At 31.6% G+C, this 23159-nt stretch overlaps 9 protein-coding genes across 9 annotated transcripts; 5 read left to right on the plus strand and 4 right to left on the minus strand.

Moving 5' to 3' along the window:
- Nucleotides 1-53: 53 nt before the first annotated feature.
- GO595_001325 (small glutamine-rich tetratricopeptide repeat-containing protein alpha) lies at nucleotides 54-800 on the plus strand (the record flags this gene model as incomplete). The annotated part of the gene is made up of 1 exon (XM_067914111.1): nucleotides 54-800. One exon carries the CDS (start codon nucleotides 54-56, stop codon nucleotides 798-800), a length of 747 nt encoding a protein of 248 aa, XP_067778522.1.
- A 169-nt stretch (nucleotides 801-969) lies between these two features.
- Nucleotides 970-1476, plus strand: GO595_001326 (cysteine protease; the record flags this gene model as incomplete). Its single annotated transcript, XM_067914112.1, has 1 exon — nucleotides 970-1476. One exon carries the CDS (start codon nucleotides 970-972, stop codon nucleotides 1474-1476), a length of 507 nt encoding a protein of 168 aa, XP_067778523.1.
- Nucleotides 1477-1778: 302 nt separating this feature from the next.
- On the minus strand, nucleotides 1779-3890 carry GO595_001327 (carbohydrate binding domain containing protein; the record flags this gene model as incomplete). Its single annotated transcript, XM_067914113.1, has 1 exon — nucleotides 1779-3890. One exon carries the CDS (start codon nucleotides 3888-3890, stop codon nucleotides 1779-1781), a length of 2112 nt encoding a protein of 703 aa, XP_067778524.1.
- Nucleotides 3891-4156: 266 nt separating this feature from the next.
- On the minus strand, nucleotides 4157-5302 carry GO595_001328 (Myb-like DNA-binding domain containing protein; the record flags this gene model as incomplete). The annotated part of the gene is made up of 1 exon (XM_067914115.1): nucleotides 4157-5302. One exon carries the CDS (start codon nucleotides 5300-5302, stop codon nucleotides 4157-4159), a length of 1146 nt encoding a protein of 381 aa, XP_067778525.1.
- Nucleotides 5303-6014: 712 nt separating this feature from the next.
- Nucleotides 6015-7124, plus strand: GO595_001329 (tetratricopeptide repeat protein; the record flags this gene model as incomplete). Its single annotated transcript, XM_067914116.1, has 1 exon — nucleotides 6015-7124. One exon carries the CDS (start codon nucleotides 6015-6017, stop codon nucleotides 7122-7124), a length of 1110 nt encoding a protein of 369 aa, XP_067778526.1.
- An 8893-nt stretch (nucleotides 7125-16017) lies between these two features.
- GO595_001330 (CK1 family protein kinase) lies at nucleotides 16018-17058 on the minus strand (the record flags this gene model as incomplete). The annotated part of the gene is made up of 1 exon (XM_067914117.1): nucleotides 16018-17058. One exon carries the CDS (start codon nucleotides 17056-17058, stop codon nucleotides 16018-16020), a length of 1041 nt encoding a protein of 346 aa, XP_067778527.1.
- A 79-nt stretch (nucleotides 17059-17137) lies between these two features.
- Nucleotides 17138-18732, plus strand: GO595_001331 (uncharacterized protein; the record flags this gene model as incomplete). The annotated part of the gene is made up of 2 exons (XM_067914118.1): nucleotides 17138-17517; nucleotides 18060-18732. 2 exons carry the CDS (start codon nucleotides 17138-17140, stop codon nucleotides 18730-18732), a joined length of 1053 nt encoding a protein of 350 aa, XP_067778528.1.
- A 401-nt stretch (nucleotides 18733-19133) lies between these two features.
- On the minus strand, nucleotides 19134-20849 carry GO595_001332 (phenylalanine--tRNA ligase beta subunit, cytoplasmic-like; the record flags this gene model as incomplete). Its single annotated transcript, XM_067914119.1, has 1 exon — nucleotides 19134-20849. One exon carries the CDS (start codon nucleotides 20847-20849, stop codon nucleotides 19134-19136), a length of 1716 nt encoding a protein of 571 aa, XP_067778529.1.
- A 317-nt stretch (nucleotides 20850-21166) lies between these two features.
- Nucleotides 21167-21781, plus strand: GO595_001333 (uncharacterized protein; the record flags this gene model as incomplete). The annotated part of the gene is made up of 1 exon (XM_067914120.1): nucleotides 21167-21781. One exon carries the CDS (start codon nucleotides 21167-21169, stop codon nucleotides 21779-21781), a length of 615 nt encoding a protein of 204 aa, XP_067778530.1.
- Between the last annotated feature and the right edge of the window lie 1378 nt (nucleotides 21782-23159).

The raw sequence follows: 23159 nt of genomic DNA on the forward strand, positions 1-23159 counted from the left end.
ATCAATTATTTTCAAAAAGTGACACCGACACTTTTTTAACTGATCGCAAAAAAATGGAAACAATACAAAACAAAGGGAAAATGCTCATTATTGACTATTTAATGACTAACAGCTTCGATTTACAAGATACTGAAAAAGAGTATATGATTAAAGTTATTGAGAAATTGAAAAATATTTGGGAAATTGATCGTATATTTCCAACTCAGCAAAAATTAATAGATTTAATTCCACCTAACTTATCAGATAATGACAACATCGAGCATTTAAAAGAACTTGGTAACAAATCGCTTGGATATGGAGATTTTGATTCTGCAATTGATTTTTTCACAGAAGCAATTGAAATTTCACCAAATGTACATGATTTACTCATAGGGAGAGCTGCTGCAAACTTAAAAAAGGGAAGTTTTATTCAAGCTATTTCTGATTATGAGCATGCAATCTCCATAAATCCATTAAATCCAATAACACATACTAAGATTATCTTTTGTCTTTATTCTCTCAACAGTCTCAACGACTCTAGAATTGCATTTTATCGAGCATTACAAATGTGTCCAAATGATGAAACACTATTAGAGATGAGGACAATTGTAGGAAACTATCCAACAGATGAAGAAATACAGCATTTGACTAATGCTATTAAAGAGCAAATTCTAGCAGACAATGAAATGTTATCAAACTCAGAGTTAAGCTCTCTGGCGCACAACATTGATGAAAATCCATCACTTATATATAGTATTATCACGAACGAGTTTTATCGTGTGTATCAGTATCAGAAACATCAAAGTAATTCGGACCAATAAACTTTATAATTAAATTGAAATTTTGGAATAAAAGTTGAACATATATAGCTGCTTCATGAAGTTATTTTACTGATCCATTCGAACATAGAACAATAAGTTTATCATCTATTTAATGCGATGAATAGATACTTTAATAATCTTGAACATCGTTTAAATTCTTTATTTGCTGATGCATTTGATGAAGAATAATATGATTGAATATGATAAACCTAAAGAAGAAAAGTCTAAAGAAGAAGAACTTAAAAAAGAAGAAGAAAAGTCTAAAGAAGAAGAACTTAAGAAAGAATTAAAAGAAACACAACAAAAGATTGTTAAAAAGAATGAAAATTATATTCCACAAAATTATTATAGAACTTATTCATCACAAAGATACTTTAATGGTAATGAAAAATTCGAAGAAATTCGTGAACAAACTAATGATGGTGATAAAACATATATTTCTAAAATTAAACGAATTGGTAATCGTTGGGTTCAAGTCGATGAAGTTGTAGATAAAGAAGGTAAGAAAACAACTAAAGAAACATGGCATAATGTTGGTGAAGATGAAATTGATGCATTTGAAAATGAATGGTCTTTAAGACGTGGTATTGAAGCTATTGGTAGTAAAAATGAAGAAAAACCTGCAATTAAATCAGAAAATACAGAGAAAAAGGAAGAACCTAAAGAAGAAGAATAAAATCATTAATTAAACATAGAACTATTTTAAATTTTTGATAAAAATGAAATGATACTATAAATAATGTATAGTGAGTGTTATCATAAAAGTGTGAGAAAAAATTTCTCACAAGTTCAAAAAATTTATTTTTATATAGACGAAATGCATTTATTATTTCATTTATCTGAAGACGCAAATACACGAGCTTAGCGATATCATTCGACATCCAACAATATTTATATAAATAAATAAATAAAACACTTTAAACATTCAAAAAATTCAAGCAATTCGAGATTTATTTATTAAATATTAAATATTTTTCTTTACATAGAAGAAGAAACATCTTTGTTCTTCTTCGATTTCTTGATCACAATTGTTGCTATTACTGCAATTGCTATAACTGCCACCACAGCTATTACAATACCTGCGATTGCACCGTCAGACAGTCCATGCTTTCCATTAAATGCGTCATTTGTTATCCTCAGCCAAGTCACGTCCATTGCCGGCATGTGCAGCGTTATTGTTATGTTTGTTGTTTCTGTTATTTCTGAATCACCAGTCAAAATTTTAATTTTCGATGTTGTATTCGGCTTGAAGAACGTGCAATCTTTCTCATTACTTTTCCATACGTTGACAACTAATACATAATCATAGCCATCGTAGTTAAAGAATCTCACTGCGCATTCTCTGCCTGAGTTTTCTTGCTTAGCATAAGTTGGTTGAGCATATCCTGGATCGACATCATTGCCAGACAAAATTATTGGGACGTAATCGTTTTTAAGCTCATTAGCGATTTTCTTTACCTTTTCGAACTCGTTTTGCCAAGGTTGTTCTCCACATAAAGTTAATCCGAAATCAAAATATATTATTCCATTCGCACCTCCTGCTATCATTTGATATGTCATTTGTCTTTGTTGTTCATAAGTAGGTGGTAATTCATTCGGATATCGTGTAGCATCAGTAGTTTTCCAACTAAAGAATTGTGGTATTCCCCAATTGGCTCGATTATTAATTACACTATTTCGTCCTTGATAAGTTACAATATAAACAGCATGAAAGTCATCGATGTTTTGGACGGGATATATATCACTTCCATAACAATCCAATCCTTCCTTAATAATATATAAATAATTTCGTTGGTTAACAGCTGTATAAACAGGATGATCTGGATCTGCTTCTCGAAGTGCAATCAAGTTGTCATGTAAAAATGATACCATACTGGGACTTGGCTCATCCTTATGATAATATGCAAATAAACCTGGTGAATCTTTGATTGTTTTTGCATAATCAGCAAGTTTTTGTGGAACTGCTTTTCGTTCTTCTTCTGTTTTATATGATAAAAGTGTTGTAGTTCCTAAATCAATAACACGGACTCTCCCTTCGGTAATATTATAAACACGATCTATGGCTGCTTTACTCCGGCTTCCACCAAAGACCATTATGTTAAATGGACTATCACGTGCGCCAATATAATCTCGAACATATTCTTCTTTATATCCACATGCATCATAATACATGCCTAATGGAAAGAATGGCTTTCCATGATCAATAGTTCGCATTTTTCGATCAACATATATTGCATAATCACGTTTTTCTGACAGTACATGTAAATATGTTTGTGTGTGCTCAGTGCAATTTAATAGTAAATTATGTAATGTAACACTGACATTGTAATACCCAGGTGAAAGAAGTGTTGAATCAAAAACAAAATCAGCAAATATGTTCTCAAGAGATCTGTTAATTGTGAAATCATGAAGTGTAAGTTCGGTTTGGTTTGTAGCTTGGTTAATGAAATCTACGTCAAATGCTAAGTAATCTCCATTCTCCCAATATGTATCTTTAATTGCAAGATCAACAATAATACTAGAGTTTTCGCGATATACTTCTTGCCTCCATGAGGTCACATCGGCAGATTTAAGAAGTGTCGCACTAAGAATTGGTGAAAATGATATGTCATCAATCCAATATTCACCAGTGCCTTTATCACGGAGACCAAAAGCATAGCTAATCGTTTGGGTTGATTGAACTGGTTTTGATGTTGTAGCTTCTATATAATACCATTGATCATTGCAATTACCATCAGAGCAATTTTTATTTGCAGTGTTATAAACGTGAAGGTAAAGGGCATATATGTCCTGCTGACCAGAAACCACAACTATTAAATTTGATGTACAATTTCTCATCATGATCCATGCTGAAAGTTTATAATAAAATCCACTTGCTAATTCTCCTTTATATCGAAATTGATATCCAAGTGAATTCCTAAGACCATTGGTATCATGACAATAGAGGGAAGAATTTCCTGAGTGTGATACATTTGTTGTAACCACGCATGTACTATAATCGAATTGCCAATTACTTTTACCATTTTCAAATGACGGGTTAAGAACATAATTTGAGTCGAATGTAACGCAGATGATCGAAAACAGGAACATGAGATGAAAATGTTTACCCTCAGAAATTCAATATTGAAAACCACCTGAAATTTCAATAGCGCTACAGACTGTTGAAATTTGAAAAGTTATTGGTTGTTAAACGTTAATCGGATGTTTTTCACAGTTGTTCTAAAACAAGAAAATCAAATTAAATCCGATCAAACACTGTCAATTTCATGTTTGGCCCCCCAATTTCCCATCGTTTTCCGTACGTTAATATACGTTTAAAATTTTTTTTCACCAATTTTCTAACAAAAGACAATTTATTAATAATACTTTTTTGTTGATCCTTCCGAAATAACTTTTCTTCTTCCGCCTCTTTTCTTTGAAATTCCTTCATTTTCTCTTAATCCCAATTCATATCTATTTAAGTAGTAGAATTCTATCACATCTTTATATGACTTATCCGGTAATGCCTCCTTAATCTTCCGGAATTTTTTAGGGTTTTGTCGATATTTCTCCACAAATATTTGCTTCTCTTCTTCTGTCCAAGCCAATCTTTCTTTAAATCGATTATATGAAGCAATTGGATCATTAATAAATCCATTCGTATTATAATAACAATTATCAATTTTATCGCTTTTCATTAAAAACATTTCTTGGTCAGGCGATGCCCACTTCAGACGCGCCGCTTCATCAACAACTGGAGTCTCTTTTGGAAATTCAGGCGGCCAAACATTAGATTTAATATCAACACGTGACGAATAATCATCAATTGCGATGTTTTGTTGCTCCCAAAGCATTCGACGTTTCGCATATTCGTCGGCTAAATTTTGTTGTTCTTCGATTAATAATCCTTTCTTTGCAAAACGATGCGCAAATATAGGGAGCGCATTAAGTCGCATCTGATCAATAGTCTGTTTATAAAGTGGTAATTCGGGTAGATTATGATATGTTTGATTATCTGATTGAATGGTTGTGGTATTATGTGATTCATCACGCCGTGATTTACATGTGGATATGACAGAATCTATAAGATTATCTGAAATTAAGAGACCGCGATATTGATGGATCCCTAATGAATTGGGTAATGATGGAATTAATTGATTTGGAGTTTGTTGGAGTGAATTACGTTCATGTTGAAGTGAGGATAAATCTGCTTTATATCGTTGGATTTCTTGCTCTGTTTGTGATTTCATCTCTTGAACATCGCGGCGTGATGGTAAAGAAGGAAATGGTGCTGCTACTATCTTTTTGGACTCTTTGACATCACGAAAGTTAATAGTAGAGACAGAGCGAATTGGAATGGGCCGAATATCACGCTTTGCGAGAGAATCAGAAACATTTGGTGTATTGGCAGTAAAGAGCCATTGAGATATACCTGTAGTTTGGGGTTGAGTCTGAACTTGTTGATCAACTTTAATATCGTCAATTATGTCATCAGTCTGTGTTTTTTGATTCGTGTTTTTCATTTGTGATCTGATCGTTTGGATTTTTTGGGGTGTACTATGTACGATTAATTTTCATTCAAAAATGGAAGAGGTTCCAAAAAAAATGTCATTAATTGCTCATGAAAACCTAAAAAGATTTAAATAACAATGATAAAACTTTTTTGTTTTCATATGGTATGTGATATTGTGCTTGTTTATCTTATGTTAATTCGATTTTTCATTCACATGTATGGATAAACGTTTTTAATTTTTTTTAAATATTTCATATTGTTATGCTTTAAAACAAATATGTCATCATACTAACATGAAATTTTATTGACTTTATTATCAATTAATGATTTTTCGAGATTAAAATCTTCGGAAATGATTCTATACTGAAAAAGTCGTAAATTTGAATAAGCTAAAATTTTAGCCTTACAAAAAAAAAACAAATAAACCAAATTTTCTTTTTTATTACTTTCAAGAAGAATTCATCACCACCAATAGTATCTATAAGATTTTAAAGAAAATACTTATAAAATGAATGTGTGAAATGGAATTAAAAAAATTGAATCAATCATCAAATTTTTTTAACAATACGCCAACAAACTTATGTCAATGTTATAAATCATTACCGACACCAGCTTATTAGGAAGATAGACCAAGACATTATATGTTTTCTATGAACATTTTATTGGAAGAGATATCAACCGTTAGTTTTTCAATTCATAACTGGTCAAAACAATACGAGCCAATGGAATCACGAACAATAGAATTTGATCCTTCGACTGTAAATCCCAATGAACTACTCGAAACCCTTGTCACCAAGAAGCACATTATTGGCGTTGTAACAGCACTTGAAGCATATCACAACGATATCAAAAAATCAACTCTTTTCTCAGTTCTTGTTTATCTTGCCAAGAATTCTAATTATGCTCATCTTGTATCTCGTTATGTCACACCTATATCCAAAAGTTATCCTGCTCAAGTTGCTTCAATACGTGCTTTTATTCTCATTCATCGATGTCCACCAGATCAAGTTATGGTACGATGTTCAGAGGCCTTAAAGATTCTTGAGAAAGCTCGCAAAAAAGACAAGAGAAATCCACAATTACTTGAAAACATTGCATATCTCCATGCCAAAATGCATGACAAAGAGAAATCGCTTGAATACCTCAAACGGAATCTTACGTGGAACTCTGATTCCAATCATTCACGTCTTCAACTTTTATTAATGATACGAATTTTCCGATCAAATTGTCAATTTGACGAAGCCCTTACATTAGCCAACAGTTCATATGACATATTAGGTCGCTACGACAAGTTTATACTTATCGAAGGGATGTTTTGTTCTGCCGAAAATGGCGATATGACACAAATGGAGTCATTTTTCCATAAACTTAAGAAATTGTTTAAAGCTGATGCGCACATTATGAGTGCCACGACACGTCTAAACATAATGTTAGGCAAATTACAAAACGCGTCCGAATGTTTCCAAAGTTGGGGCGAATTAGAATCGAATCAGCAATCGGCCGATTTCTTCTTCTGCTACTCGCAGTTATGTCTAGCGCTAAAAGAGCATCAGGAGGCCGCTCGTTATCTTGCGTATGCTGTCGAAATGGACCCATGCAACGTCCAATATATGGCCGCGTTGGCGACAACATTATATAAATTGGGAACGAAGGAGAAGGCAAACGAAATCGCAAAGAGGGCGACGGCTGTGGACCCGTGGTGCTTCCACGCGTGGCTCGCGCTGGCAACAGTTTGCGAGGACAAAATTGAGGCTGAAGAAGCGCTGAAGAAGGCAATAGTATTAAGGAGAAAATCAGTCGATTTGACATCGATAAAGATGAGACTGAACTGAAAGTGTGTGGAAATCATTAAAAAAATTGTATTATAAACATTAATTAATGTTTTAAATATTTGTGTACAGAAAGAATTAGTAATTAGTTGATGATAACATGTTTCGGAGTTGATTTTTTGGTGTGTTCAACTCTTAGGTAATGTTGTTCATTGATGTTTTCGGTGTAATTTTTAATTTTCATTTGAATGAAAAGTTTTGGAAAATTCTTACAAAAAATTATTGAAGCTAATTTACAAATTTTTGTTTAAGGACTTACGGCATCGTTTTATAAAATACATTATTAAACCAGATAAAATTTTTCGAAGCACTTGATTTTTAATTAAATGTTTGGAAGAAAATAAGGAATTCTTTCCAAGTATGTCATGAGCATGGAACTGGAATATACCAATCTAGATATTATTTGGCGATTGATTCCTAAAACTTTCTAATCTTACGCAAGCATTTATCATTTTTCCATAAAAAGTTATGAACAAAATTTACAAAAATCACATATCAGAATTTGTTACCGAATAAAATGAATGTTCAATTTCATACATATTAATATTTATTCATTAATCGTATCCAAAATTCCTTTGGCACATTTGCCTTTCCTATTTCCCCGCTTGCGTACACGCATCCCTGCGCGAGTGCCGCCACTAATATCACAGGTAACAATTTCTTTACTCCTTTTTCATGAAGAATTTTTTCGAATCCGATTATGTATGCGAATACTTGCGCTGGCGCAATGAACTTAAACAAGAATTCATTGTTAATGAACAAACTGCATAATAACCAAATCAATGGAAACACTCCGAGTGGAACAGAACGTAACAAAAGTAAAACGCTTCCAATAAACACTGTTCCATATAATAACATTAACGAATGAACATTTCGTAATTTACTTATTGATTCGGCGTTTTGAAGGAAATATTTTAATATGTTAAAGCTAAAAGTTTCGTTATCATATTTAAATGGGAAATATGTAATATACATAAACTTATCGAATGTAACGCCAATCATTTTTTGAACAAATATATAAATGATAATAAAAATGAAAATGAGAAGTGATTTAACAATGGAAAGGCTTAAAATATAAAGGATAAGGAAGATAAATAACACAATTATACCTTCGTGTTTCGTGGTGAGACAAAGGAAAAGTGAAATGGTGAGAAAAATGAAGTGATCAATTCTATAGAAAATAAAACAAAATGAAACAAATGAAAGAAATAAAGAGTCTGATGTGGCTGTGCTTTTAAGAAGATTCCATTTCAATGGTGCAAAACAAAGTATAATGCATGGATAAATGTATTGCGATATGCCATATATTTTTAATAATCTGGAAAATGAATATAAAACAAGAATGAGAGAAATAAATATGGATAAAAATTGACCGCAAGTATAATTGTTGATGCAAATAAGAGAACAAAGCTTTAAAAAAATGGGATGTGTTACAAGTATCGATTTAAACGAATCTTTTTTGATCTTAAAAGAATCATAAAAAGGATCAATATCTTTAGGGTTGAAAATTATTTTAGAAGTAGCTAATGAAATAATTGAATCTTGGAATAGTAATGGATCATAAATATCATTTTTAAGATAATAAGTAAAAAATAAGCATAACTGCGAGAAAATTCCTATGCCCCATAGTATTAAATCATTTTTGTTAATCTTCCAAAAACCTGGAGGGAGAATCCTTAAAGGCTTGTAATGTTGCATCGATGAATCGAAACAGTTTAAAGGCACTGAAAATTTCAATTGAAACGATTACACTTTTTTATAAAACATGTTTTCCAACAAATAATTTTGTCATGATTATCTTGAAATTAATTCTGAATAACAAAGTTTAAAACATTACTGTTATATCAGCGTAATATATTATATCTGCTTTTAATTTGTTATATTTAAAAAAAAATATTTTTTAATCAAATTAAAACTAAAGAAATTTTTATTTATAAACAAACAAATTTATTTTCTTATATTCATATAAGCATTCAAAGATTCCGTTGGCATCTTTTTCATACAAACGGATACAATCTTTGCTGATATGGCCGTTATTTCCCATGGGAATTCGTTTGGTGTGAAACACAACGCATTATAAATTATTTCCACCATTTGCGCTTTTCTCTTTTTACCTTTCACATTTATTCCGAAGATTCGAAACATTTCGTCGAATCTTTTTCTACCGAAAATTTTCTTTTGTAATTTCGAAATTTTCTTATATAATTTCTTTTGATTATTTTTCACCTTTTTTTTCATTTTTTTCGCCGAATAATTTAAGTTATAATTAAATTCATTTACTTCATTCATATATTCATTTAATATTTCACTTGAATTTATTCCATTATTTAACACATTAATTATTAATTCGGAATTTTGTTTGAGCAATTTATAATTATTTGAAGTAATTATATGTTGCGCTTTATGATGTATTATGTTCATAATTAATAAATAATATCGAACATTTGGAAGATTTGTAAACGTAACTGTTCGCGGAGTATATAATAGTTGAAATATTTTGGCAAAAATTTGTAGCGAAACATTCGACAATTGTTTACATTGTTGAAGATATTTACGAAATGTCGACTGAATTACAACAGCTGAATGCTGCATTGCATGATATCGCTTCTTTTGCAGATACATACGAAACGTCGACTGAATTGTAACTGCGGAATGTTGCATTAACAAATAATGTTTCTTCTGTAAGTGCATTCTGAATGTCGACTGAATTAATACTGCCGAATCCTTCATTAGAATATAATTCTTCTTCTTTAAGTACATTCTGAATGCTGACTGAATTACAACAGCGGAATGTTTCATTAATGAATAATGTTTCTTCTGTAAGTACATTCTGAAAGTTGATTGGATTAATACTGCGGAATGTTTCATAAGTTTGTAATGTTTCTTCTGTAAATACATTCTAAATGTCGACTGAATTGTAACTGCGGAATGTCTCATTAACAGATAATGCTTGCGCTGTAAGTGCATTCTGAATGTTGACTGGATTAATACTGCGGAATGCTTCATTAATGAATAATGTTTCTTCTGTAAGTACATTCGAACTACAGATTGGATTAATACTGCCGAGTGTTTCATCTTAAGGAAAATCATACGGACTCTGTGCATGCGTATCATCGATTGTATCACAACAGCGGAATGTTTCATTATTTTGTAATGTTTCCTTTGTACGCTCATTCGGAATGTCGACTGTATGACAATAGCTGAATTCCGCATTTCCATAAATTGCATTTTACATATGCACATTCTGGCAAAAGAGTTCATAACGATTGCAGCATTTTTCATATTTATAAATTTACTCTTTTTCACAAACATTTTCATACTTTTCTGTATGATTAAAGCGGATTTCTTATCAATAAATTTCGACATGTAATGTGATTGGTTTGGAATGAGTGAATAAAATGATTGATTCCAAGAAGAAGGCGAAGATATATATGTATTATTTGTAATGTTAAGTTTTTGTGTAAATTGTTTTGAATATGTAACATCATTTATACCTTTAATTAAATCGCATGGATGTTTTACGTTTGTCTTTGGACATGTATACATACGAGAAACACGCCATGACGCATTTGATATAAACGGAGTTTTAACTTTTTTACGCTTTAAAATACTTCGGTTTTTTTTGGACTCAATTGATTCCTTAAAAAATAATATTTTTGCATCATCCATATCATGAACTACTTTACCTCTTTGGTTAAAATTAGTAACTTTGTCAACAAAAGATTGATAACATTGTGTATGAATAAAATCTTTGAAAAATGAACTGAACTCATTTTGAAAGGTATCGGTGCTATCGGCAATTTTCTGATCGTTCATCAAAACTTTTACAAAAAAGCGAAGAAATCCTGAACGGGTCTTATTAAAACACCTAAAAAGCTCATTTTTAGATGGAAAGTTTTTTATGTTAGGAAGCCCTAAGAAGTTTTTATCAACTTTGGTGACAGATTGAAGAATTGCTTTCCGATCATCATTATGAAATAATTTACACGTCTTATTTAAAGCTTTCTTGAGCTTATAACGAGCTCTATCTTGAATTGGAGGTGGTTTATTTGTTGATGGGTAAATTATGGTTGAAGTATCAAGATTGACAATAATTACATTTGGATCAAGATTATCTAAAGATATTTCATCAGGATTAACACCAATTAGAAATGGTATTGGTGACTGTAAGATATCTTTGAGCTTATCGTTGAGACATGGAATATTAATAGAATATGATTGAAGGGGATACATAAGAGTAATAAGAGTCTCTATAAATGGTGAAATGACACCACTAATTTTAGAAGTGAATACTATTTGCTTTTCAGTAACAATTGAAAGAATAATTAAAATTAATTGCTTAGCGGAAAATAAGGAAAATGGAAGCCAAAACGGAAGATCCATTGATGGAAGAAGATTTGGTGGTGAACGGGAAACACAAAATTGGTATTTGTCTATTTCAAAAGTTACAGCAATTACTCCTGGAGGTGGCATTGGAATTTGGGTAAGTAAATAATTAGCAATTTTGCAATCATTTGGTTGGCTATTAAATAGTACATAGAGGATATTTTTTAATGTTTGGAAATAAGGAAGAGTTGATACAAGAGCTATTGAATAAGTTTGATCTTTTGTTTTAAAAAAAACTGAACACCCATAATGACGAGTACCATCTCCTGTTGTAATCACAAAATAATGACAATTTGGTTGCATAGAAGCTTGTGGATTCATTGGAAATAAAAACGAAGGAAGAGTTTTTTTCAAATCTTCCTCATTTCCTTGAAACGATTCGGAGTGTTGATAATGTTCATATATGTAATTACTTGGTATCTCGAAACGACAGCGAACAAAAAGATCGAAAAGCTTCATGACGCTATCGGCTAGATAACAACTCAATTTCAATAATATAAACTAACGTTCGCTCAAAATCGCTGAAAAAATTTTTGTTATCAAATTTTTATTTTTATCAATCTACAATTATATTATGTCCACAAACGTATATGAACTATGGCTAACGAAGTAATGATAAAGTATGTTTATAATTAAAATTAGAATTGAGAGTTGATTTAATAATCTTTTTTCCATCATTTAAATTGTTAATCCAGGATGGCGAAATAAAAATTTTACCACCACATAAATATGTTTACATCAATAAGATCCAATATTTCTATTTGGAAGATGAAAAAATAAAGAAAAATCTCCACCGCATCAAAAACTCGAGTTTTCTGGGCTAAGAAATTTTTCAATTATTAATAGCGGTTTTGATAACATTGAATGTTGAAAATAAGAATATTTTTCGATTAATATAATTAATATTTGATTTTAATGCACAACACCTGTCAATATATATTTGTAATTGCAATAACTTAATATAGAATAAATAAATGGTGTATTTATTAAGATATAAATTTTTTTTATCATAACGCTCACTCTATTTACAGTTGATTACAACCGCTAAATTGAACGAGGATACGTTTTTTGGACTTGCAGAAAATGATTGGGGGGAACCTGAACCTCCAAGATGTCCAAGATGAAGTTAGATCAAAAGGAAATGCTGTTGTATTTGATCAGAGACATCTTACGAAGAAAGACAAAATTTCGTTTTTTTCTGCATTATCGATTCTTTTAAATACAGATTTTGGAAATGATCCTTTATTCAATGGAGCCATGCTTTCGGCAGGGTTTTATCCAACAATCATAAGCATGGTTGTTATGCTTTTTTATAATATGTTTACATTTCATGCATATTTATCAACATGGTTCTTCAGGAAATATAATTCATTTGCAGCAATATGGAAAGCCAGCGAAGTTAAATATTCTTCGGTTACTAATATAATCAACATCTTTTCATATCTTTGGCTCTCATTCACACTTTTCGATGAGATTCCAAAGTGTATCCGAGATTTTATTGGATCCTTCACTACACTTCCAGGCATTTTACAGAATGACATTTTTTGCATATATATATTCAACATTGTTTTATTATTTCCTATTTTCTTTGCCAAAGGCTTCAATAAATTTATAATTTTATCCCACATTGGCAACTTTTGCAAGATAGTTTTGCATGTTTTAGTTGCATTTCTTCTCATCAGCTCAATTCATGTCAATGGAGTCAATCCAAATGCCAATGTTTCTTGGTCCATAAGCAATAAAGCAGGCTTTTGCTTTAATCCCATTCTCATAATGTGCTCATACACCAATCACATCTTCACAGAGAAAGTAACTCGATATTTAGAACGGCCGACACCGAAGCGAATTATTCCGATTGCATGGATTGTCAATGTAATCAATTGTGCATTCCATCTTATTGTTGGCATTCCTGCTTATCTTGTATTTGCATCACAAGATTCGACTACTAATGTTTTGTTTAGTTTTCCCAATTCTAATAATCCGATAATTATCATTGCAAAGGTCTGTAATCTAATATGTATAGTTACAACTGCGCAAATGTATTTGTATCTTGAAGGAACTGAAATGTCCGCATTCATTATGGGAAATGAAAAGTCATCAATTGGCCAACAATTAATGTGCGGAATCGTTGTCCTATTGTTCAATTGCGCTTATGCATTAATGACTGACATATTGAAATACGTCGTAAGGATAATATGTTTAGTTGCAATTTGCATATTAATATTTTTGGAGCCCGGAGTGACATTCTTCATTGTGTTTAGAAAAGGTCACATACCGTTTAAGGTATTGATATGTTTGTTATTTGCTGGGTTTGTTGCATTATTAATTCTTTCATTTACTCTGCAAGGGTCTGTCGAAGTTTAAATAATAAATGTAAATCGTGCAAAAATATATTTGTATTTGAAGCAAATGAAATATTTTGTCGTTGTCTCAAATTTTCACTGTGATACAATCGTTAAGTGCATTTTTGAATACATTATTTCCACTTTTTGATTTTCATAGTATCGGTAAAAGTGGAATTATCTCCAAAATGATAGAATTGGAGAATGTTTCAGCGCTGCAAGAATTTGGATTAAGCTGTAATAAAAACCATTCCCAAGGTGAAGAGATTGATTCTAATTTGCTCGATTTATTTGTAGATCTCTTTTCAAAACTAATTGACTTTTGTCCAAGTGAAAAAGGTCCTCAAATGATGGCATTCCTTACATGCATCACAAGCGACAAAAATAATTTGAGACCAGAATTATTTGTTGAGTATGATATTTCCAGCTTTTTTCAAAGTTTTTTGCAAATTCAAATTCCAAGTATATACACATCTTATACATTGAACCTTATAGTTATGATGATTGATTATAGTAAGGATTTTGCAATCTTTTTTATAAGCCAAGGATTTTTTCAAATTTTCCCAATTTTTTTTGATTCTACAGATGAAAACATTATCTTACAGCTTTCATCAATTTACTCTGTTTTAACTGACTATAAAGATATCAATCAAGATATTATTTTTGCGATTTCCAAAACGTTTTTCAAAACTGCTTACAACATCGTCAACAATATTACCAATATAAATACCGCAATTAACTGTCTCATATATTTTAATAATAATTTTTCTTTTGATTTTGAAATTTCAGATGAAAATTTTTACTTACTTTTTCAGCTTTTTACTAAAACATGTAATTCACCTAATATTGAAGTTGTAAAACATTCCATTAATTGCCTAACACAACTCATATCTTCTAAAGACCATCGTGATAAGGACTTTCCAATCGTCGATTTAACAAAAAACACATTTATTATCATTCGTAATTTTGATAACACTGATATCAATCTTTCAATCGTATGTTTAAAATTCATTTGTTCAATGTTTTTGGTTTATCAAAACTCTCATAACTCTACTCTACCACTTGATCTCATTCCTTTTTTTGACTACGAGATTCTATATCATATGATGTTTCACTCTGATTATAATTGCCAACTTTTTTGTTCTCTCTTCTTTCAAACGGTCGCACATAATGGACCACTTTTTATACAGTCTTTGATCGTAAACCGCTTTCCGGAAGCTGTTCCAAATATTTACGAAACCGCCAAATACACACCGTCACTTTTTATATCGGCTGCCATAAAGGAAATTTTTTACCTGGGAACAAATGAACAAGTATATTTAATTCTTCAAACCCAAGTAATCCCACCTTTTTTAGCATTTATTTCTAATTGCGATAATGAATTTTCGGAAACAGGCTTACACGCTTTGATTTGCGCAATCCAACGGTTCAATAATAATGAACAAAAGGTAATAAAACATGCTTTCGAAAATGAAACCACATTAGAAGCACTAGATTCAATGACAAAAAGCGAAAATCAACAGTTAGCTGAGTTAGCATTCAAGATTTTAGAGATTCTTGAATTTGAGATTTAAAATCAGTAATAACAAACGTATCAATTATGGATTTGGTCATGTGACATCTCTCATTAATTAATTTGAAATGACCAACTTGGGATTTTTATCCTTATGTTCAAATACTCCTCTGTTTTTTGTTTTATTAAATTGTAACATGTCTTATTTTTCATTTTAACACTTGTTTATTTTTATGATTTTTGTAAAAATCTGCTTCTTTGATGTAATGCTCACTGATATAGAACCACATGACAATGATTACATAAAAAAAGAATTTAGACCATTATAAACCAGATACAGATACGTATGTGATAAGACTCAGATTGTTAATGAGAATGATCATTTTTGTCTCAGTCATGAAGAAGACATTTTTTCACAGCGTCTTATTAATGTTTTATCATTTGAGAGATTTAAAATTTATTCAAATAGAAAAATTCCTTAAACTCTTTTAACAACTAATATTTATAAAAAAATCTTTTGGCTTATTGTAAATTTTATTCCAAAAGTATTTACAGTAAATGGAAAACATCAAAATGTTATCTAAGTGCACAGTCAAATGTTATTTGAATGAATTAAAATCAAATCAACAAAACACGTTTATAAACAATTACTTCATTAAAGAAGTTTGCATGCGCAATTTGAGTGATTTGTATCATCCTTTGACGCAATTGATTGAGTTTCAGGTAGCACCAATTCGCTTGCCTTAGGCAACTTTGGTATTGGAGAGTATCGTTCAATTTGTTCCTTTTTGAAGTATTCCCAATCATATCTCGAAAACAAATCGAAATTCATATTAACTAACGATTGGAGGATAAGTTGTATGATGTACTCATAGTGGGGTACACTGGTGAACGTTAGTGTGTTGATGTAACGATAGATTTCTTGGAATTCTTGTGGAAATCGCTTGAAAAGGCTTTTCGGAGACATGCGAGCCTTCGCGCGATGAACCTGCTCGTTGTCGTGGATCGTGGACCATGGGAGACGACCTTCAACAAGCTCAACGAGAGAGTAACACCATGAAATGAGATCATCTCGACGACATTGATCACGAGATTCATGGACATAAACTGAAGCATACTTGGCAGTGCCCCTAAAACCACATTTCTTACGCTCAGGAAATGGTTCATTTGTTTGTGGATCAATGAATTTACGTGATAAGCCAAAATCAATAAGAGCTAGTGGATTTTGGTGCCCGTAACGGAGAAGAAAGTTACCAGATTTGATATCGCGGTGGATAAAACCATGCTTATGGAAATCTTCAATACATTGAACCATGAATATTCCAATTCGAAGTGTTGTCCCAAGGCTAAGAGAATGACTAGGGGTTTGTCGACGAGTATTAGAAACAGATGGTCCAAGGAGTTCCATAACAAGATAACGTTCTGACTCTGTTTGACCGGTTTCATATAATTTGGCGAAAAATTCGGAATCTTGAACTTGAGAAAGAATTGCAACCTCAGTCTCAAGGCCTTGTTTTTCAGCTGTGATGCTTTCAAGCTTCATTGCATATATTTCTTCAGATTCATCTTTTTGTACAGTGTATATATCGCCATAGCCTCCTTGACCAATGAGCTTAACAATCACATAATCTGCAATCGTGTCACCTGGGTCATGAGTTTTTCGAGAGGCACGTGATGATGTCCTGTGTGCAAACATCTTTTTCACTTCTGTCAAACAGATCTGAAAACGTTAGCAGTAAACGTTCATTTTTTGACAAAGTTTGTTCGATATTAAAATGAAAAAAACATTGTTTCCTCAATCAAAATGTAAGGATATTGCTACAAGTGACCCTGATGTAAAAGAAATATCAAAGCAAGCAGTAGATATTTTAAGAAAATCGGCTGAATTTTTTGCTGATCAGTTACTCCAAAAAATCTTTGAAGAAGCAAAAAGAAAAAAAAGAGTGACTGCAAACATTCAAGACTTCAATAACGTTGTAAGTAAAGATCCTGTCCTTTTACAAATGTTAGGACAATTCTTCTCACAATCAAAAACTGAAGACGAAGAAATAAGAGAAAATGAGAATGAAGATTTAAACGAAAGCGAAAATGAAGAAAATGAATGGAATGAAGGAAATGAAGAAATTGAAGAAAATGACAGCACTACAGAAAATATGTAAATTGATTCATGAAGAATCATATCTGTATTATTACATAAATTTTTATTTAAAATGGTATGGAATAAAAATAAATTAAACTTCGTTATATAAATATTTTTACTGACTTATAAAAAATCTAATGAAAAACAAAAAACACTCAAAAAACAACTCACATTTTATTCTGATATCAAACATAAAGAGCTGACTAATTTGATCTAAGTATTTTACTTTTTGCACTTTAATTTTGAACCAAAACAGAACCCCTTCCCCGGGATGTTTAAACGTTCATTCTCACTTCACTTTTTTGATCCAAAATTGACTAGCTTTGTTTTATTTTAAAATAGATTTTGGAAATTTCCCCACCAGTTGACCAGCAAGCAAAATCATTTTTCCAAAGGTTTCTCCATCACTTTAAATATGGAAGCTTACCATTTGGAAATGATTATCATTCAAATCCATTTTTAAATTTTCCTTTTGAAGTTCATACAGGGCCAATTTCAGATGCAATAGCACTAGCAAAATCTAATGGAAAACTTCTTTTTTTATATATTTATTGTAGTGATAGTCTCATTTCATCAAATGTGAATGAAATCTTATGTTTACCAAATGTTTCTGAATCAATACGTTTGAATTTCATTTTTTGTGCTATTGAATGTACTACACCTGAAGGCTGGGAAATTGCAATTAATTTCAAATTTGAAAAAATCCCAATAATTGGAATTCTCAGACCACATGGCGATACGCTTAAACAATGTGACCTCCTTGTTAAGCACGAAGGTCCTATTGGTGAAGTTGGGATCATATCATATTTTTCAATTGTTCATCAAAATGAAACTAACTCAAGCATCATCCAACAACAAGACATTGAGTATCTCCGTGCTGTTCAGGAGGCAGAAGCCAACAATATGACCACACAGGAAATCGAAGAAGAAGCTCTTCATAATGAGCAAATTCGAATTGAGGAAGAATTCAACAATTTGCCAGTGCTCTCCGAAGACGATGACGCCTCTGTTGTGCGCTTCAGGTTCCCGGATAGCACCACGCAGGTCCGAGCGTTTCCGAGAGATGGTCCCGCGAAAATGATGTACACATTTGTCAGGAAATTCATGTTTCCAAACCGGTTTAAGCTTCTGGTGGGATTCCCTATGCAAGAGATACAGGATGACAACACTCCCATTAGAATGCTTTCACCAATGAACCATTTTATTGTTTTGGTTGGCGATGATTCGTAATAATTTTTATAGTGGAATAGTATTAAACATATGTTAATGTTTGAAACTGTATTTTATGTTCATAACTCTCATAAACCTTTCATTGCAAATGTGTGCACTCATTTTCATACAAGCAATGATTGTATTTACCATTTTTTTCAATAAGAGAAAACAAATTACCAATTTATCCACATTCACAATAGATCTATAGATAAGATATAATTGTTTGAATAATTGGAGAAAAATATTTCACATTTTGTTCATTTAATAATACACAAACTTCAAAATACATTTGACTTTCTTCTTGTTTATAAAACATTCAACAACAAAGTTGCAAACGAACAGAAAAACATATTTAACTTCTTTATGTTTGTAAAAGATATTAAGAGAATTCGCATACAATAAAATTTCATTATTATCTTTTATTGTTTTTCGAGGAATGGTTGGAATGCAATTTCGAATGCAGCGATTGGTGTTGTTAATCCGAAGTTAATTAACACCTGTGGATGTATTACTCCTATCCATCCTATTACGTTACCCTTAAACACAATTTTTGCTCTTTGCCCCGGTATGCACGTTGGGCAGTCTTCTCTTTCCAACTTAACATTTGCTCTATCGACTGCGTTCATTACGAAGAACCTATCCAAGAGTCCATGGATATCTTCGAACCTCGACTTTACGTCTGCGATTGAAGCAGCAAAATGTCTTTCGTTTTGTGCATTGTTTTCCGCTTTATCATCTTTCTTACATACATCGTTGATTTCGAACAATCGTAATGGGAGTGGCTTCTTAATGTTTGGCTGATCGAATATATTTCGTGTAACTTTAAGAAGACCAGAAATAAGTTGTGTACGAACGACTTCGAAATCAGTTGTTTTAGCATTCGATATTCGGACCGCTGATCCATCATCTTTAAGACATAACATATCGAAGTTTTCCTTCAATGAACATAATGAGAAAGTAAGGATTTCATTGTATAATGAAGCTGAAACTTCATGACGAACACGATCAGTTAATTCATTGATTGGTAATGCACGGCCTGATGGAATGCGGAATGTTTTATTCTTGGCAATGTTATCATAGCCATAACTGATTGCGACATCTTCTGCAATATCACATGGATGGAGAATATCAGACCTTGATAATGGTGTTGTAACTTTAAGAATTCCATTATCAGATGCTTCGGCTGTGACCATCATTCGCTTAAGATGTGATATAACTTCAGTCTCTGTAAGTTCTGGTATACCACAAAGATTACGAATATAGTTAATGTCAACGTTGAAAGTTGAGACATCAAGTGATGGTGACGCAACAGTTTTGCCGTTTTCAATGACATTAACTTGTTCAATTGTAAACGGCGTCTTTGAATAGAGTGAAAATGCGTGGCAAATGACAATGACAGCGTTGTTGGCGCGTGTGTAGTCAATGGCTGTGCATTCAATAAAGACATTGGTGGTGTCAAGTGTTATACGTGTCTTATATGAGTTGATGATGGGTGGTAGTGACATGACATCGCCTTCTCCATCTCGAACAACTGGCCAAAGTTTCTCATTTTCAATAAGTGGAAGATATTTGGAAAGTTGTTGATGTGTTGAAAGATTGGCAAAGAGTTGACGGCCATCAACTTCCTCTCCACCCATTAATGGAACAAATTTGATTTGCTCAGGTGGTTCAGCAGTGTATGTAAATGGTGTCTTGCATTTGTCAAGATCATGTGTACCAATAGATGCAAGTTTCCTACGACGACAAAGACTTTGATGAAGTTTTTCTTGGTAATCTATGAAGGATTGATAAGATTCTTGAGTAAATGTAACATTACGAAGAACTGCACAAATAATGTATGGTCTAACACTGCCAATTTTGTCGTCCAAAGTCATATTAAGTTTTGGTGGAACAATTGTATACTTTGGATGCTCACCACCAAGAAAAACTTTGAGTGCAATAGCAATGGATTCAACGCAAAGAAGATCTGGACGATTTGCTGGAACATCAATCTTGTATGTGAGTTCTGGCTCAGTAATGACATCATCTAATTCGAGACCATAACGAAGGAGAAGAACACGAACTTCTTCCTGGGTCATGGGTTCAACTCCCATTAACTTGAATAAAGTTGGTGGGTGGACTGATACAATAGGCATGGCTTGAAGTGGCTGGTCGCCAATTCTCAATTTTTCAGAAGTTAAGAATTTTTCTGTCGATTGAATGGGAAATGATCCAAGACGATATAATTCGATTGAATGCATACTTATCGTCGACCAGCAAAAAAGAGTCAAATTATTGTGTAAAAAAAAATAAAAAATTAGCTATATCAGAAGTGAAACGTAAAAGAAATAGTTGGTTCGAAATAAATTATGAAGCTAGATTAATAATTTAAAAACTTTCATTGCAGTTGATTAAATTCGCCACTTTTTAATAATATGATAATTGACTATGTTCGTTTGGTTAACTATACAAAATGTCAAACCAAATTCCTTTAATTGCTGAACTTTCGAATTGCCTTTTTGCATACAAAGAAACATTCCTAAGAATTTTAACTTGTATTCAAAACGCATGTGATTCTCACAAAACATACGATTCGTCAATAATTATTCAAGTACAAGATCTCTTAAGCATCGATGCTGAATTAAAACGTCATTTATCAAAGGTGGATCAATGGAATGAACGGCAAGCCCAAATTAAGGCACTAGAAGAAGAATTGTCGCAATTATCTGGAAGAGTGAATAAATTTGCCAAAACACTTTCATCAACAGAAACTGCTCTTCAAGGATGTCTCATGCTAGCCAACAAACTTCAAAAAGGTGTAATACAGAGACGCCAATTATCAACGATAGACGAAATCTTCAACACAGCAAAGTTGATTGGTCCTGCTGCTTCTGGTTCATGGCGTACAGATTTTACTTATCCATGGATGCCTGATCCAATGCAAATGCAGAGTGGCGCTATTAAAACAGAAACAGTTGCTATTACAACACCAAATGTTGCAGCTCACTCAGTCTCAATGGATCCAATTATGACAAAACGTGAACTTGCGCTTCCAGAAGATTATGAAAGCACATCAACTGAAGAATGAATAAAATGATTTTTGTTTTTATATCACATATTATGTGTTTGGTATTCTTAGATTCTAGAATTTTTAACATTTGTTAACAATTGTTTAAATTTAAACACCAAAAAATTAATGTAATAAATATTTGCTTGGAATATGTATCGTTCTTCCACTTTTTATGTATTTTACTTTTATCGTTTAGTTTAATTCGAATTCATTCGTTTTTTGCTCTTTTGGGCTCTCTTTTCACATTAAGTTCTTCAATTATTACAGTTAATGAATATTTGACTTTTGTTTATATAAAGACCCTACATCTGTTGATGAACAATGATTCAACATGATAGAATAATTTTTGAAGGCCCAATATTTTTATATATAGCAGAGATATAATAAAAATTTCTTTAACATTTTTATTTTTAGTATTGTATCTAGTGGTTACATTGTTATAATGATATTAAGATTTTTGTCGACGTATAATCAAATTTATTGTATATATGTACATATGTGTTAATATTGATATTTTATATATATGAGTTATAGTTACTTTTATTTCATATTTTTAATTTAAGCTAGCTAATATATATGAAGAGATATAATAATAGTGTGAGGTGATCCATAATGTGCTCTCAAAGTGAACGTTTAATGATTGTTTACCGTTTGCTATTTAATTATTCGAAGACTAAAGAATTAAGCCAAATTTATGAAATTTTAAATAACAATTAACTTTTGTTAAATGGATATATATTACTGATATTTTGAAAAGAAAAATTTAGATATAATAATTCTATGCCAAAATAAAAGGCTATGATTAATGTTGATGTAGCTAATTTGACAAAATCTTCAAAAATTTTCAAAATTTAGACAGTTTCAGGTATGATAAAAATTTTTAATGTTACTTAAGAGTAACTAAATACAATACAAAATTCTTATCAAAAATTTGAACAATTTATTATAAATAACTTCAAAAATTCTATTGATTCCGAATTTGTTTTTCAACTTCAGCCAATTAACCATTCAAATCCTTGTATTTTAATGTAATTTCTTCCAATTGTAGCAATACAGATATTACCAAAAAATTAGATGAATTAAAAATTAATATTTAAAATTGAACTAATTTCAGTATAAATGGATATGCTGCAGACGGTGATAATTCTTATCGGCACTTTTCGAGAGATCAAGTTTTGAATGAAAAAATTAATCCATTGATATTAAAAAGAAGTAGGTATTGGTTTTTATAGCATTAAAATCAATATACACCAGATATTGACCAACTTAAAAATGATTTTTGCAAGGAATACAATTTGCCATCAATTATTATGTCAAATGAAAAAATTACGAAAATGCATGATTATTTACCAATTAAACGATTTGACATTAATGTATTAATTAATACATTAATAAA

Source organism: Histomonas meleagridis, assembly GCF_020186115.1.
Source record: "Histomonas meleagridis strain 2922-C6/04-10x chromosome Unknown contig_130, whole genome shotgun sequence".
Lineage (NCBI taxonomy): Eukaryota > Parabasalia > Tritrichomonadida > Dientamoebidae > Histomonas > Histomonas meleagridis.